At 64.4% G+C, this 17022-nt stretch overlaps 1 protein-coding gene across 1 annotated transcript in view; it reads left to right on the top strand.

Moving 5' to 3' along the window:
* LOC148146143 (uncharacterized) overlaps positions 1 to 17022 on the top strand; it is a 135238-nt gene that overhangs the window by 8634 nt on the left and 109582 nt on the right. Inside the window, 12 exon segments of the mRNA XM_087998691.1 lie at positions 4236 to 4461; positions 4622 to 4922; positions 5897 to 6084; positions 6261 to 6809; positions 7411 to 7584; positions 8036 to 8259; positions 12586 to 12811; positions 12972 to 13272; positions 14247 to 14434; positions 14611 to 15159; positions 15261 to 15436; positions 15622 to 15834. Of these exon segments, the coding sequence (XP_087854817.1) occupies positions 4236 to 4461; positions 4622 to 4922; positions 5897 to 6084; positions 6261 to 6809; positions 7411 to 7584; positions 8036 to 8259; positions 12586 to 12811; positions 12972 to 13272; positions 14247 to 14434; positions 14611 to 15159; positions 15261 to 15436; positions 15622 to 15834 (3315 nt within the window).

The raw sequence follows: 17022 nt of genomic DNA, 5'->3' as shown, positions 1-17022 counted from the left end.
CTGGCCTCAGTGTTGTCTCAGACTCCCGGCCTCAGTGTGGACTCGGACTCCCGGCCTCAGTGTGGACTCAGACTCCTGGCCTCAGTGTGGACTCAGACTCCCGGCCTCAGTGTGGACTCAGACTCCCGGCCTCAGCGTGGACTCCGACTCCCGGCCTCAGCGTGGACTCAGACACCCGGCCTCAGTGTGGACTCAGACGCCCGGCCTCAGTGTGGACTCAGACTCCCGGCCTCAGTGTGGACTCAGACTCCCGGCCTCAGCGTGGACTCCGACTCCCGGCCTCAGCGTGGACTCAGACACCCGGCCTCAGTGTGGACTCAGACTCCCGGCCTCAGTGTGGACTCGGACTCCTGGCCTCAGCACGGACTCTGCCTCTCGGCCTCATCACACACTCCGACTCCCGGCCTCAGCGTGGACTCAGACACCCGGCCTCAGTGTGGACTCAGACTCCCGGCCTCAGTGTGGACTCAGACTCCCGGCCTCAGCGTGGACTCCGACTCCCGGCCTCAGCGTGGACTCAGACACCCGGCCTCAGTGTGGACTCAGACTCCCGGCCTCAGTGTGGACTCGGACTCCTGGCCTCAGCACGGACTCTGCCTCTCGGCCTCATCACATACTCCGAGTCCCGGCCTCAGCACACTCTCTGGCTACCGGTCTCAGCACGGACTCGGACTCCCGGCCTCAGTGTGGACACAGACTCCCGGCCCCAGTGTGGACTCAGATTCCCGGCCTCAGTTTGGACTCAGACTCCCGGCCTCAGCACAGACTCAGACTCCCGGCCTCAGTGTGGACTCAGACTCCCGGCCTCAGTGTGGACTCAGACTCCCGGCCTCAGTGTGGACTCAGACTCCCGGCCTCAGCGTGGACTCCGACTCCCGGCCTCAGTGTGGACTCAGACTCCCGGCCTCAGTGTGGACTCAGATTCCCGGCCTCAGTGTGGACTCAGACACCCGGCCTCAGTGTGGACTCCGACTCCCGGCCTCAGCACGGACTCCGACTCCCGGCCTCAGCACGGACTCAGACTCCCGGCCTCAGTGTGGACTCACACTCTCGGCCTCAACACATACTCCGAGTCCCGGCCTCAGCACACTCTCTGGCTACCGGTCTCAGCACGGACTCGGACTCCCGGCCTCAGTGTGGACACAGACTCCCGGCCCCAGTGTGGACTCAGATTCCCGGCCTCAGTTTGGACTCAGACTCCCGGCCTCAGGACGGAGTCAGACTCCCGGCCTCAGTGTGGACTCAGATTCCCGGCCTCAGTTTGGACTCAGACTCCCGGCCTCAGTGTGGACTCAGACTCCCGGACTCAGCGTGAACTCAGACTCCTGGCCTCTGCTCGGACTCAGACACCCGGCCTCAGTGTGGACTCAGACTCCCGGCCTCAGTGTGGACTCAGACTCCCGGCCTCAGTTTGGACTCAGACTCCCGGCCTCAGTGTGGACTCAGACTCCCGGACTCAGCGTGAACTCAGACTCCCGGCCTCTGCTCGGACTCAGACTCCCGGCCTCAGTGTGGACTCAGACTCCCGGCCTCAGTGTGGACTCAGACACCCGGCCTCAGTGTGGACTCAGACTTCCGGCCTCATTGTGGTCTCAGACTCCCGGCCTTAGCACGGACTCAGACTCCCGGCCTCAGCACGGACTCCGACTCCCGGCCTCAGCACGGACTCAGACTCCCGGCCTCAGTGTGGACTCACACTCTCGGCCTCAACACATACTCCGAGTCCCGGCCTCAGCACACTCTCTGGCTACCGGTCTCAGCACGGACTCGGACTCCCGGCCTCAGTGTGGACACAGACTCCCGGCCCCAGTGTGGACTCAGATTCCCGGCCTCAGTTTGGACTCAGACTCCCGGCCTCAGGACGGAGTCAGACTCCCGGCCTCAGTGTGGACTCAGATTCCCGGCCTCAGTTTGGACTCAGACTCCCGGCCTCAGTGTGGACTCAGACTCCCGGACTCAGCGTGAACTCAGACTCCTGGCCTCTGCTCGGACTCAGACACCCGGCCTCAGTGTGGACTCAGACTCCCGGCCTCAGTGTGGACTCAGACTCCCGGCCTCAGTTTGGACTCAGACTCCCGGCCTCAGTGTGGACTCAGACTCCCGGACTCAGCGTGAACTCAGACTCCCGGCCTCTGCTCGGACTCAGACTCCCGGCCTCAGTGTGGACTCAGACTCCCGGCCTCAGTGTGGACTCAGACACCCGGCCTCAGTGTGGACTCAGACTTCCGGCCTCATTGTGGTCTCAGACTCCCGGCCTTAGCACGGACTCAGACTCCCGGCCTCAGCACGGACTCAGACTCCCGGATTCAGTGTGGACTCAGACTCCCGGCCTCAGTGTGGTCTCAGACTCCCGGCCTCAGCGTGGACTCAGACTCCCGGCCTCAGCGTGAACTCAGACTCCCGGCCTCTGCTCAGACTCAGACTCCCGGCCTCAGTGTGGACTCAGACTCCCGGACTCAGCGTGAACTCAGACTCCCGGCCTCTGCTCGGACTCAGACTCCCGGCCTCAGTGTGGACTCAGACTCCCGGCCTCAGTGTGGACTCAGACACCCGGCCTCAGTGTGGACTCAGACTTCCGGCCTCATTGTGGTCTCAGACTCCCGGCCTTAGCACGGACTCAGACTCCCGGCCTCAGCACGGACTCAGACTCCCGGATTCAGTGTGGACTCAGACTCCCGGCCTCAGTGTGGTCTCAGACTCCCGGCCTCAGCACGGACTCAGAATCCCGGCCTCAGTGTGGTCTCAGACTCCCGGCCTCAGTGTGGACTCAGAATCCCGGCCTCAGCACGGACTCAGACTCCCGGCCTCAGTGTGGTCTCAGACTCCCGGCCTCAGCACGGACTCAGACTCCCGGCCTCAGTGTGGACTCAGACTCCCGGCCTCAGCGTGGACTCAGACTCCTGGCCTCAGTGTGGACTCAGACTCCCGGCCTCAGCGTGGACTCAGACTCCTGGCCTCAACGTGGACTCAGACTCACGGCCTCAGCACAGACTCAGACTCCCGGCCTCAGTGTGGACTCAGACTCCCGGCCTCAGTGTGGACTCAGACTCCCGGCCTCAGCACGGACTCCGACTCCCGGCCTCAGCACCGACTCACACTCTCGGCCTCATCATACACTCCGACTCCCGGCCTCATCACACACTCCGACTCCCGGCCTCATCACACACTCCAACTCTCGGCCTCAGCACACACTCCGACTACCGGCCTCAGCACGGACTACAACTCCCGGCCTCATCACACACTCCAACTCCCGGCCTCATCACACACTCCAACTCCCGGCCTCATCACACACTCCAACTCTCGGCCTCAGCACACACTCCGACTACCGGCCTCAACACACTCTCTGACTCCCGGCCTCAGCACGGACTCCGACTCCCGGCCTCATCACACACTCCAACTCTCGGCCTCAGCACACACTCAGACTCCCGGCCTCAGCACACTCTCCGACTCCCGGCCTCAGCACGGACTACAACTCCCGGCCTCATCACACACTCCGACTCCCGGCCTCAGCACACTCTCCGACTCCCGGCCTCAGCACGGACTACAACTCCCGGCCTCATCACACACTCCGGCTCCCGGCCTCAGCACGGACTCAGACTCCCGGACTCAGCGTGAACTCAGACTCCCGGCCTCTGCTCGGACTCAGACACCCGGCCTCAGTGTGGACTCAGACTCCCGGACTCAGCGTGAACTCAAACTCCCGGCCTCTGCTCGGACTCAGACTCCCGGCCTCAGTGTGGACTCAGATTCCCGGACTCAGCGTGAACTCAAACTCCCGGCCTCTGCTCGGACTCAGACACCCGGCCTCAGTTTGGACTCAGACTCCCGGCCTCAGTGTGGACTCAGACTCCCGGCCTCAGCACGGACTCAGACTCCCGGATTCAGTGTGGACTCAGACTCCTGGCCTCAGTGTGGACTCAGACTCCCGGCCTCAGCACGGACTCCGACCCCCAGCCTCAGTGTGGACTCAGACTCACGGCCTCAGCGTGGACTCCAACTCCCGGCCTCAGCACGGACTCAGACTCACGGCCTCAGCGTGGACTCCAACTCCCGGCCTCAGCACCGACTCAGACTCCCGGCCTCAGCACGGACTCTGCCGCCCGGCCTCATCACACACTCCGACTCCCGGCCTCAGCACCGACTCAGACTCCCGGCCTCAGCGTGGACTCAGACTCCCGGCCTCAGCACCGACTCAGACACCCGGCCTCAGTGTGGACTCAGACTCCCGGCCTCAGCACCGACTCAGACACCCGGCCTCAGTGTGGACTCAGACTCCCGGCCTCAGCACGGACTCAGACGCCCGGCCTCAGTGTGGACTCAGACTCCCGGCCTCAGCGTGGACTCAGACACCCGGCCTCAGTACGGACTCAGACTCCCGGCCTCAGCACGGACTCAGACTCCCGGCCTCAGTGTGGACTCAGACTCCCGGCCTCAGTGTGGACTCAGACTCCCGGCCTCAGTGTGGACTCCGACTCCCGGCCTCAACACACACTCCGACTCCCGGCCTCAGCACGGACTCACACTCTCGGCCTCATCACATACTCCGAGTCCCGGCCTCAGCACACTCTCTGGCTACCGGCCTCAGCACGGACTCGGACTCCCGGCCTCAGTGTGGACACAGACTCCCGGCCTCAGTGTGGACTCAGACTCCCGACCTCAGCGTGGACTCAGACTCCCGGCCTCAGTGTGGACTCAGATTCCCGGCCTCAGTTTGGACTCAGACTCCCGGCCTCAGCACGGACTCAGACTCCCGGCCTCAGTGTGGACTCAGACTCCCGGCCTCAGTGTGGACTCAGACACCCGGCCTCAGTGTGGACTCCGACTCCCGGCCTCAGCATGGACTCCGACTCCCGGCCTCAGCACGGACTCTGACTCCCGGCCTCAGTGTGGACTCACACTCTCGGCCTCAACACATACTCCGAGTCCCGGCCTCAGCACACTCTCTGGCTATCGGCCTCAGCACAGACTCAGACTCCCGGCCTCAGTGCGGACTCAGACTCCCGGCCTCAGTGTGGACTCACACACTCGGCCTCATTACATACTCTGCCTCCCGGCCTCATCACGGACACCGACTCCCGGCCACAGCACGGACTCAGACTCCCAGCCTCAGTGCGGACTCAGACTCCCGGCCTCAGTGCGGACTCAGACTCCCGGCCTCAGTGTGGACTCAGACTCCCGGACTCAGCGTGAACTCAGACTCCCGGCCTCTGCTCGGACTCAGACACCCGGCCTCAGTGTGGACTCAGACTCCCGGACTCAGCATGAATTCAGACTCCCGGCCTCTGCTCGGACTCAGACACCCGGACTCAGCGTGAACTCAGACTCCCGGCCTCTGCTCGGACTCAGACACCCGGCCTCAGTATGGACTCAGACTCCCGGCCTCAGCACGGACTCAGACTCCCGGATTCAGTGTGGACTCAGACTCCCGGCCTCATTGTGGTCTCAGACTCCCGGCCTCATTGTGGTCTCAGACTCCCGGATTCAGTGTGGACTCAGACTCCCGGCCTCATTGTGGTCTCAGACTCCCGGCCTCATTGTGGTCTCAGACTCCGGGCCTCAGTGTGGTCTCAGACTCCCGGCCTCATTGTGGTCTCAGACTCCCGGCCTCAGTGTGGACTCAGACTCCCGGCCTCAGCACGGACTCAGACTCCCGGCCTCAGTGTGGTCTCAGACTCCCGGCCTCATTGTGGTCTCAGACTCCCGGCCTCAGTGTGGACTCAGACTCCCGGCCTCAGTATGGACTCAGACTCCCGGCCTCTGCTCGGACTCAGACACCCGGCCTCAGTGTGGACTCAGACACACGGCCTCAGTGTGGACTCAGACTTCCGGCCTCAGCACGGACTCAGACTCCCGGCCTCAGTGTGGACTCAGACTCCCGGACTCAGCGTGAACTCAGAATCCCGGCCTCTGCTCGGACTCAGACACCCGGCCTCAGTGTGGACTCAGACTCCCGGCCTCAGTGTGGACTCAGACTCCCGGCCTCAGTACGGACTCAGACTCCCGGCCTCAGTGTGGTCTCAGACTCCCGGCCTCAGCACGGACTCAGACTCCCGGCCTCAGCACGGACTCCGACCCCCAGCCTCAGTGTGGACTCAGACTCACGGCCTCAGCACGGACTCCGACCCCGAGCCTCAGTGTGGACTCCGACCCCCAGCCTCAGTGTGGACTCAGACTCCCGGCCTCAGCACGGACTCCGCGTCCCGGCCTCTGCACGCAATCCAACTCCCAGCCTCAGTAGGGACTCAGACTCCCGGCCTCAGCACGGACTCAGACCCCCGGCCTCAGTGTGGACTCAGACTCCCGGCCTCAGCACGGACTCAGACTCCCGGCCTCAACACCGACTCAGACTCCCGGCCTCAGTGTGGACTCAGACTCCCGGCCTCAGCACCGACTCAGACTCCCGGCCTCAGCACGGACTCACACTCTCGGCCTCAGCACCGACTCAGACTCCCGGCCTCAGTGTGGACTCAGACTCCCGGCCTCAGCACCGAATCAGACTCCCGGCCTCAGTGTGGACTCAGACTCCCGGCCTCAGTGTGGACTCAGACTCCCGGCCTCTGCACGGACTCAGACGCCCGGCCTCAGTGTGGACTCAGACTCCCGGCCTCAGTGTGGACTCAGACTCCCGGCCTCAGCGTGGACTCCGACTCCCGGCCTCTGCACGGACTCAGACGCCCGGCCTCAGTGTTGTCTCAGACTCCCGGCCTCAGTATGGACTCAGACTCCCGGCCTCAGTGTGGACTCAGACTCCCGGCCTCAGCGTGGACTCCGACTCCCGGCCTCAGCGTGGACTCAGACACCCGGCCTCAGTGTGGACTCAGACGCCCGGCCTCAGCGTGGACTCAGACTCCCGGCCTCAGTGTGGACTCAGACTCCCGGCCTCAGTGTGGACTCAGACTCCCGGCCTCAGCGTGGACTCTGACTCCCGGACTCAGCGTGGACTCAGACACCCGGCCTCAGTGTGGACTCAGACTCCCGGCCTCAGTGTGGACTCGGACTCTCGGCCTCATCACATACTCCGAATCCCGGCCTCAGCACACTCTCTGGCTACCGGCCTCAGCACGGACTCGGACTCCCGGCCTCAGTGTGGACACAGACTCCCGGCCTCAGTGTGGACTCACACACTCGGCCTCAGCGTGAACTCAGACTCCCGGCCTCTGCTCGGACTCAGACACCCGGCCTCAGTGTGGACTCAGACTCCCGGCCTCAGTGTGGACTCAGACTCCCGGACTCAGCGTGAACTCAGACTCCCGGCCTCTGCTCGGACTCAGACACCCGGCCTCAGTGTGGACTCAGACACCCGGCCTCAGTGTGGACTCAGACTCCCGGCCTCAGCACGGACTCAGACTCCCGGATTCAGTGTGGACTCAGACTCCCGGCCTCAGTGTGGTCTCAGACTCCCGGCCTCAGCGTGAACTCAGACTCCCGGCCTCAGTGTGGACTCAGACACCCGGCCTCATTGTGGACTCAGACACCCGGCCTCAGTGTGGACTCAGACTCCCGGCCTCAGCACCGACTCAGACTCCCGGCCTCAGCACCGACTCAGACTCCCGGCCTCTGCTCGGACTCAGACACCCGGCCTCAGTGTGGACTCAGACACCCGGCCTCATTGTGGTCTCAGACTCCCGGCCTCAGCGTGAACTCAGACTCCCGGCCTCAGTGTGGACTCAGACACCCGGCCTCATTGTGGACTCAGACACCCGGCCTCAGTGTGGACTCAGACACCCGGCCTCAGTGTGGACTCAGACTCCCGGCCTCAGTGTGGACTCAGACACCCGGCCTCATTGTGGTCTCAGACTCCCGGCCTCAGCGTGAACTCAGACTCCCGGCCTCATTGTGGACTCAGACACCCGGCCTCAGTGTGGACTCAGACACCCGGCCTCAGCGTGAACTCAGACTCCCGGCCTCAGCGTGGACTCAGACACCCGGCCTCATTGTGGACTCAGACACCCGGCCTCATTGTGGACTCAGACACCCGGCCTCAGTGTGGACTCAGACTCCCGGCCTCAGCACCGACTCAGACTCCCGGCCTCAGCACCGACTCAGACTCCCGGCCTCTGCTCGGACTCAGACACCCGGCCTCAGCTCGGACTCAGACTCCCGGCCTCAGTGTGGACTCAGACTCCCAGCCTCAGTGTGGACTCAGACTCCCGGCCTCAGTGTGGTCTCAGACTCTCGGCCTCAGCACGGACTCAGACTCCCGGCCTCAGCGTGGACTCAGACTCCCGGCCTCAGCACGGACTCCGACCCCCAGCCTCAGTGTGGACTCAGACTCACGGCCTCAGCACGGACTCAGACTCCCGGCCTCAGCGTGGACTCAGACTCACGGCCTCAGTGTGGACTCCGACTCCCGGCCTCAGCACGGACTCCGCGTCCCGGCCTCTGCACGCAATCCAACTCCCGGCCTCAGCACGGACTCAGACTCCCGGCCTCAGCGTGGACTCAGACTCCCGGCCTCAGTGTGGACTCAGACTCCCGGCCTCAGCACCGACTCAGACTCTCGGCCTCAGCACCGACTCAGACTCCCGGCCTCAGTGTGGACTCAGACTCCCGGCCTCAGTGTGGACTCAGACTCCCGGCCTCTGCTCGGACTCAGACGCCCGGCCTCAGTGTGGACTCAGACTCCCGGCCTCAGTGTGGACTCAGACTCCCGGCCTCAGCGTGGACTCAGACACCCGGCCTCAGTGTGGACTCAGACTCCCGGCCTCAGCACCGACTCAGACTCCCGGCCTCTGCTCGGACTCAGACTCCCGGCCTCAGTGTGGACTCAGACTCCCGGCCTCAGCGTGGACTCCGACCCCCGGCCTCAGCGTGGACTCCGACTCCCGGCCTCAGCGTGGACTCAGACTCCCGGTCTCAGTGTGGACTCAGACTCCCGGCCTCAGCGTGGACTCAGACTCCCGGCCTCAGCGTGGACTCCGACTCCCGGCCTCAGCGTGGACTCAGACTCCCGGCCTCAGTATGGACTCAGACTCCCGGCCTCAGTGTGGACTCCGACTCCCGGCCTCAGCGTGGACTCCGACTCCCGGCCTCAGTGTGGACTCAGACTCCCGGCCTCAGTGTGGACTCAGACTCCCGGCCTCAGTGTGGACTCAGACACCCGGCCTCAGTGTGGACTCCGACTCCCGGCCTCAGCACGGACTCCGACTCCCGGCCTCAGCACGGACTCAGACTCCCGGCCTCAGTGTGGACTCACACTCTTGGCCTCAACACATACTCCGAGTCCCGGCCTCAGCACACTCTCCGACTCCCGGCCTCAGGACGGAGTCAGACTCCCGGCCTCAGTGTGGACTCAGATTCCCGGCCTCAGTTTGGACTCAGACTCCCGGCCTCAGTTTGGACTCAGACTCCCGGCCTCAGTGTGGACTCAGACTCCCGGACTCAGCGTGAACTCAGACTCCCGGCCTCTGCTCGGACTCAGACACCCGGCCTCAGTGTGGACTCAGACTCCCGGCCTCAGTTTGGACTCAGACTCCCGGCCTCAGTGTGGACTCAGACTCCCGGACTCAGCGTGAACTCAGACTCCCGGCCTCTGCTCGGACTCAGACACCCGGCCTCAGCGTGGACTCAGACTCCCGGCCTCAGTGTGGACTCAGACACCCGGCCTCAGTTTGGACTCAGACTCCCGGCCTCAGCGTGGACTCAGACTCCCGGCCTCAGCGTGGACTCAGACTCCCGTCCTCAGTGTAGACTCAGACTCCCGGCCTCAGCGTGGACTCAGACTCCCGGCCTCAGTGTGGACTCAGACTCCCGGCCTCAGCGTGGACTCAGACTCCCGGCCTCAGTGTGGACTCAGACTCCCGGACTCAGCGTGAACTCAGACTCCCGGCCTCTGCTCGGACTCAGACTCCCGGCCTCAGTGTGGACTCAGACTCCCGGCCTCAGTGTGGACTCAGACACCCGGCCTCAGTGTGGACTCAGACTTCCGGCCTCATTGTGGTCTCAGACTCCCGGCCTTAGCACGGACTCAGACTCCCGGCCTCAGCACGGACTCCGACTCCCGGCCTCAGCACGGACTCAGACTCCCGGCCTCAGTGTGGACTCACACTCTCGGCCTCAACACATACTCCGAGTCCCGGCCTCAGCACACTCTCTGGCTACCGGTCTCAGCACGGACTCGGACTCCCGGCCTCAGTGTGGACACAGACTCCCGGCCCCAGTGTGGACTCAGATTCCCGGCCTCAGTTTGGACTCAGACTCCCGGCCTCAGGACGGAGTCAGACTCCCGGCCTCAGTGTGGACTCAGATTCCCGGCCTCAGTTTGGACTCAGACTCCCGGCCTCAGTGTGGACTCAGACTCCCGGACTCAGCGTGAACTCAGACTCCTGGCCTCTGCTCGGACTCAGACACCCGGCCTCAGTGTGGACTCAGACTCCCGGCCTCAGTGTGGACTCAGACTCCCGGCCTCAGTTTGGACTCAGACTCCCGGCCTCAGTGTGGACTCAGACTCCCGGACTCAGCGTGAACTCAGACTCCCGGCCTCTGCTCGGACTCAGACTCCCGGCCTCAGTGTGGACTCAGACTCCCGGCCTCAGTGTGGACTCAGACACCCGGCCTCAGTGTGGACTCAGACTTCCGGCCTCATTGTGGTCTCAGACTCCCGGCCTTAGCACGGACTCAGACTCCCGGCCTCAGCACGGACTCAGACTCCCGGATTCAGTGTGGACTCAGACTCCCGGCCTCAGTGTGGTCTCAGACTCCCGGCCTCAGCGTGGACTCAGACTCCCGGCCTCAGCGTGAACTCAGACTCCCGGCCTCTGCTCAGACTCAGACTCCCGGCCTCAGTGTGGACTCAGACTCCCGGACTCAGCGTGAACTCAGACTCCCGGCCTCTGCTCGGACTCAGACTCCCGGCCTCAGTGTGGACTCAGACTCCCGGCCTCAGTGTGGACTCAGACACCCGGCCTCAGTGTGGACTCAGACTTCCGGCCTCATTGTGGTCTCAGACTCCCGGCCTTAGCACGGACTCAGACTCCCGGCCTCAGCACGGACTCAGACTCCCGGATTCAGTGTGGACTCAGACTCCCGGCCTCAGTGTGGTCTCAGACTCCCGGCCTCAGCACGGACTCAGAATCCCGGCCTCAGTGTGGTCTCAGACTCCCGGCCTCAGTGTGGACTCAGAATCCCGGCCTCAGCACGGACTCAGACTCCCGGCCTCAGTGTGGTCTCAGACTCCCGGCCTCAGCACGGACTCAGACTCCCGGCCTCAGTGTGGACTCAGACTCCCGGCCTCAGCGTGGACTCAGACTCCTGGCCTCAGTGTGGACTCAGACTCCCGGCCTCAGCGTGGACTCAGACTCCTGGCCTCAACGTGGACTCAGACTCACGGCCTCAGCACAGACTCAGACTCCCGGCCTCAGTGTGGACTCAGACTCCCGGCCTCAGTGTGGACTCAGACTCCCGGCCTCAGCACGGACTCCGACTCCCGGCCTCAGCACCGACTCACACTCTCGGCCTCATCATACACTCCGACTCCCGGCCTCATCACACACTCCGACTCCCGGCCTCATCACACACTCCAACTCTCGGCCTCAGCACACACTCCGACTACCGGCCTCAGCACGGACTACAACTCCCGGCCTCATCACACACTCCAACTCCCGGCCTCATCACACACTCCAACTCCCGGCCTCATCACACACTCCAACTCTCGGCCTCAGCACACACTCCGACTACCGGCCTCAACACACTCTCTGACTCCCGGCCTCAGCACGGACTCCGACTCCCGGCCTCATCACACACTCCAACTCTCGGCCTCAGCACACACTCAGACTCCCGGCCTCAGCACACTCTCCGACTCCCGGCCTCAGCACGGACTACAACTCCCGGCCTCATCACACACTCCGACTCCCGGCCTCAGCACACTCTCCGACTCCCGGCCTCAGCACGGACTACAACTCCCGGCCTCATCACACACTCCGGCTCCCGGCCTCAGCACGGACTCAGACTCCCGGACTCAGCGTGAACTCAGACTCCCGGCCTCTGCTCGGACTCAGACACCCGGCCTCAGTGTGGACTCAGACTCCCGGACTCAGCGTGAACTCAAACTCCCGGCCTCTGCTCGGACTCAGACTCCCGGCCTCAGTGTGGACTCAGATTCCCGGACTCAGCGTGAACTCAAACTCCCGGCCTCTGCTCGGACTCAGACACCCGGCCTCAGTTTGGACTCAGACTCCCGGCCTCAGTGTGGACTCAGACTCCCGGCCTCAGCACGGACTCAGACTCCCGGATTCAGTGTGGACTCAGACTCCTGGCCTCAGTGTGGACTCAGACTCCCGGCCTCAGCACGGACTCCGACCCCCAGCCTCAGTGTGGACTCAGACTCACGGCCTCAGCGTGGACTCCAACTCCCGGCCTCAGCACGGACTCAGACTCACGGCCTCAGCGTGGACTCCAACTCCCGGCCTCAGCACCGACTCAGACTCCCGGCCTCAGCACGGACTCTGCCGCCCGGCCTCATCACACACTCCGACTCCCGGCCTCAGCACCGACTCAGACTCCCGGCCTCAGCGTGGACTCAGACTCCCGGCCTCAGCACCGACTCAGACACCCGGCCTCAGTGTGGACTCAGACTCCCGGCCTCAGCACCGACTCAGACACCCGGCCTCAGTGTGGACTCAGACTCCCGGCCTCAGCACGGACTCAGACGCCCGGCCTCAGTGTGGACTCAGACTCCCGGCCTCAGCGTGGACTCAGACACCCGGCCTCAGTACGGACTCAGACTCCCGGCCTCAGCACGGACTCAGACTCCCGGCCTCAGTGTGGACTCAGACTCCCGGCCTCAGTGTGGACTCAGACTCCCGGCCTCAGTGTGGACTCCGACTCCCGGCCTCAACACACACTCCGACTCCCGGCCTCAGCACGGACTCACACTCTCGGCCTCATCACATACTCCGAGTCCCGGCCTCAGCACACTCTCTGGCTACCGGCCTCAGCACGGACTCGGACTCCCGGCCTCAGTGTGGACACAGACTCCCGGCCTCAGTGTGGACTCAGACTCCCGACCTCAGCGTGGACTCAGACTCCCGGCCTCAGTGTGGACTCAGATTCCCGGCCTCAGTTTGGACTCAGACTCCCGGCCTCAGCACGGACTCAGACTCCCGGCCTCAGTGTGGACTCAGACTCCCGGCCTCAGTGTGGACTCAGACACCCGGCCTCAGTGTGGACTCCGACTCCCGGCCTCAGCATGGACTCCGACTCCCGGCCTCAGCACGGACTCTGACTCCCGGCCTCAGTGTGGACTCACACTCTCGGCCTCAACACATACTCCGAGTCCCGGCCTCAGCACACTCTCTGGCTATCGGCCTCAGCACAGACTCAGACTCCCGGCCTCAGTGCGGACTCAGACTCCCGGCCTCAGTGTGGACTCACACACTCGGCCTCATTACATACTCTGCCTCCCGGCCTCATCACGGACACCGACTCCCGGCCACAGCACGGACTCAGACTCCCAGCCTCAGTGCGGACTCAGACTCCCGGCCTCAGTGCGGACTCAGACTCCCGGCCTCAGTGTGGACTCAGACTCCCGGACTCAGCGTGAACTCAGACTCCCGGCCTCTGCTCGGACTCAGACACCCGGCCTCAGTGTGGACTCAGACTCCCGGACTCAGCATGAATTCAGACTCCCGGCCTCTGCTCGGACTCAGACACCCGGACTCAGCGTGAACTCAGACTCCCGGCCTCTGCTCGGACTCAGACACCCGGCCTCAGTATGGACTCAGACTCCCGGCCTCAGCACGGACTCAGACTCCCGGATTCAGTGTGGACTCAGACTCCCGGCCTCATTGTGGTCTCAGACTCCCGGCCTCATTGTGGTCTCAGACTCCCGGATTCAGTGTGGACTCAGACTCCCGGCCTCATTGTGGTCTCAGACTCCCGGCCTCATTGTGGTCTCAGACTCCGGGCCTCAGTGTGGTCTCAGACTCCCGGCCTCATTGTGGTCTCAGACTCCCGGCCTCAGTGTGGACTCAGACTCCCGGCCTCAGCACGGACTCAGACTCCCGGCCTCAGTGTGGTCTCAGACTCCCGGCCTCATTGTGGTCTCAGACTCCCGGCCTCAGTGTGGACTCAGACTCCCGGCCTCAGTATGGACTCAGACTCCCGGCCTCTGCTCGGACTCAGACACCCGGCCTCAGTGTGGACTCAGACACACGGCCTCAGTGTGGACTCAGACTTCCGGCCTCAGCACGGACTCAGACTCCCGGCCTCAGTGTGGACTCAGACTCCCGGACTCAGCGTGAACTCAGAATCCCGGCCTCTGCTCGGACTCAGACACCCGGCCTCAGTGTGGACTCAGACTCCCGGCCTCAGTGTGGACTCAGACTCCCGGCCTCAGTACGGACTCAGACTCCCGGCCTCAGTGTGGTCTCAGACTCCCGGCCTCAGCACGGACTCAGACTCCCGGCCTCAGCACGGACTCCGACCCCCAGCCTCAGTGTGGACTCAGACTCACGGCCTCAGCACGGACTCCGACCCCGAGCCTCAGTGTGGACTCCGACCCCCAGCCTCAGTGTGGACTCAGACTCCCGGCCTCAGCACGGACTCCGCGTCCCGGCCTCTGCACGCAATCCAACTCCCAGCCTCAGTAGGGACTCAGACTCCCGGCCTCAGCACGGACTCAGACCCCCGGCCTCAGTGTGGACTCAGACTCCCGGCCTCAGCACGGACTCAGACTCCCGGCCTCAACACCGACTCAGACTCCCGGCCTCAGTGTGGACTCAGACTCCCGGCCTCAGCACCGACTCAGACTCCCGGCCTCAGCACGGACTCACACTCTCGGCCTCAGCACCGACTCAGACTCCCGGCCTCAGTGTGGACTCAGACTCCCGGCCTCAGCACCGAATCAGACTCCCGGCCTCAGTGTGGACTCAGACTCCCGGCCTCAGTGTGGACTCAGACTCCCGGCCTCTGCACGGACTCAGACGCCCGGCCTCAGTGTGGACTCAGACTCCCGGCCTCAGTGTGGACTCAGACTCCCGGCCTCAGCGTGGACTCCGACTCCCGGCCTCTGCACGGACTCAGACGCCCGGCCTCAGTGTTGTCTCAGACTCCCGGCCTCAGTATGGACTCAGACTCCCGGCCTCAGTGTGGACTCAGACTCCCGGCCTCAGCGTGGACTCCGACTCCCGGCCTCAGCGTGGACTCAGACACCCGGCCTCAGTGTGGACTCAGACGCCCGGCCTCAGCGTGGACTCAGACTCCCGGCCTCAGTGTGGACTCAGACTCCCGGCCTCAGTGTGGACTCAGACTCCCGGCCTCAGCGTGGACTCTGACTCCCGGACTCAGCGTGGACTCAGACACCCGGCCTCAGTGTGGACTCAGACTCCCGGCCTCAGTGTGGACTCGGACTCTCGGCCTCATCACATACTCCGAATCCCGGCCTCAGCACACTCTCTGGCTACCGGCCTCAGCACGGACTCGGACTCCCGGCCTCAGTGTGGACACAGACTCCCGGCCTCAGTGTGGACTCACACACTCGGCCTCAGCGTGAACTCAGACTCCCGGCCTCTGCTCGGACTCAGACACCCGGCCTCAGTGTGGACTCAGACTCCCGGCCTCAGTGTGGACTCAGACTCCCGGACTCAGCGTGAACTCAGACTCCCGGCCTCTGCTCGGACTCAGACACCCGGCCTCAGTGTGGACTCAGACACCCGGCCTCAGTGTGGACTCAGACTCCCGGCCTCAGCACGGACTCAGACTCCCGGATTCAGTGTGGACTCAGACTCCCGGCCTCAGTGTGGTCTCAGACTCCCGGCCTCAGCGTGAACTCAGACTCCCGGCCTCAGTGTGGACTCAGACACCCGGCCTCATTGTGGACTCAGACACCCGGCCTCAGTGTGGACTCAGACTCCCGGCCTCAGCACCGACTCAGACTCCCGGCCTCAGCACCGACTCAGACTCCCGGCCTCTGCTCGGACTCAGACACCCGGCCTCAGTGTGGACTCAGACACCCGGCCTCATTGTGGTCTCAGACTCCCGGCCTCAGCGTGAACTCAGACTCCCGGCCTCAGTGTGGACTCAGACACCCGGCCTCATTGTGGACTCAGACACCCGGCCTCAGTGTGGACTCAGACACCCGGCCTCAGTGTGGACTCAGACTCCCGGCCTCAGTGTGGACTCAGACACCCGGCCTCATTGTGGTCTCAGACTCCCGGCCTCAGCGTGAACTCAGACTCCCGGCCTCATTGTGGACTCAGACACCCGGCCTCAGTGTGGACTCAGACACCCGGCCTCAGCGTGAACTCAGACTCCCGGCCTCAGCGTGGACTCAGACACCCGGCCTCATTGTGGACTCAGACACCCGGCCTCATTGTGGACTCAGACACCCGGCCTCAGTGTGGACTCAGACTCCCGGCCTCAGCACCGACTCAGACTCCCGGCCTCAGCACCGACTCAGACTCCCGGCCTCTGCTCGGACTCAGACACCCGGCCTCAGCTCGGACTCAGACTCCCGGCCTCAGTGTGGACTCAGACTCCCAGCCTCAGTGTGGACTCAGACTCCCGGCCTCAGTGTGGTCTCAGACTCTCGGCCTCAGCACGGACTCAGACTCCCGGCCTCAGCGTGGACTCAGACTCCCGGCCTCAGCACGGACTCCGACCCCCAGCCTCAGTGTGGACTCAGACTCACGGCCTCAGCACGGACTCAGACTCCCGGCCTCAGCGTGGACTCAGACTCACGGCCTCAGTGTGGACTCCGACTCCCGGCCTCAGCACGGACTCCGCGTCCCGGCCTCTGCACGCAATCCAACTCCCGGCCTCAGCACGGACTCAGACTCCCGGCCTCAGCGTGGACTCAGACTCCCGGCCTCAGTGTGGACTCAGACTCCCGGCCTCAGCACCGACTCAGACTCTCGGCCTCAGCACCGACTCAGACTCCCGGCCTCAGTGTGGACTCAGACTCCCGGCCTCAGTGTGGACTCAGACTCCCGGCCTCTGCTCGGACTCAGACGCCCGGCCTCAGTGTGGACTCAGACTCCCGGCCTCAGTGTGGACTCAGACTCCCGGCCTCAGCGTGGACTCAGA

This window comes from Chiloscyllium plagiosum, unplaced genomic scaffold (assembly GCF_037043375.1).
Source record: "Chiloscyllium plagiosum isolate Xiang-an unplaced genomic scaffold, Cpla_swu_hap1 HiC_scaffold_21, whole genome shotgun sequence".
Lineage (NCBI taxonomy): Eukaryota > Metazoa > Chordata > Chondrichthyes > Orectolobiformes > Hemiscylliidae > Chiloscyllium > Chiloscyllium plagiosum.
The sequence above is the reverse complement of the archived record's forward strand: the minus strand, read 5'-3'. Positions and strand labels throughout refer to the sequence as shown.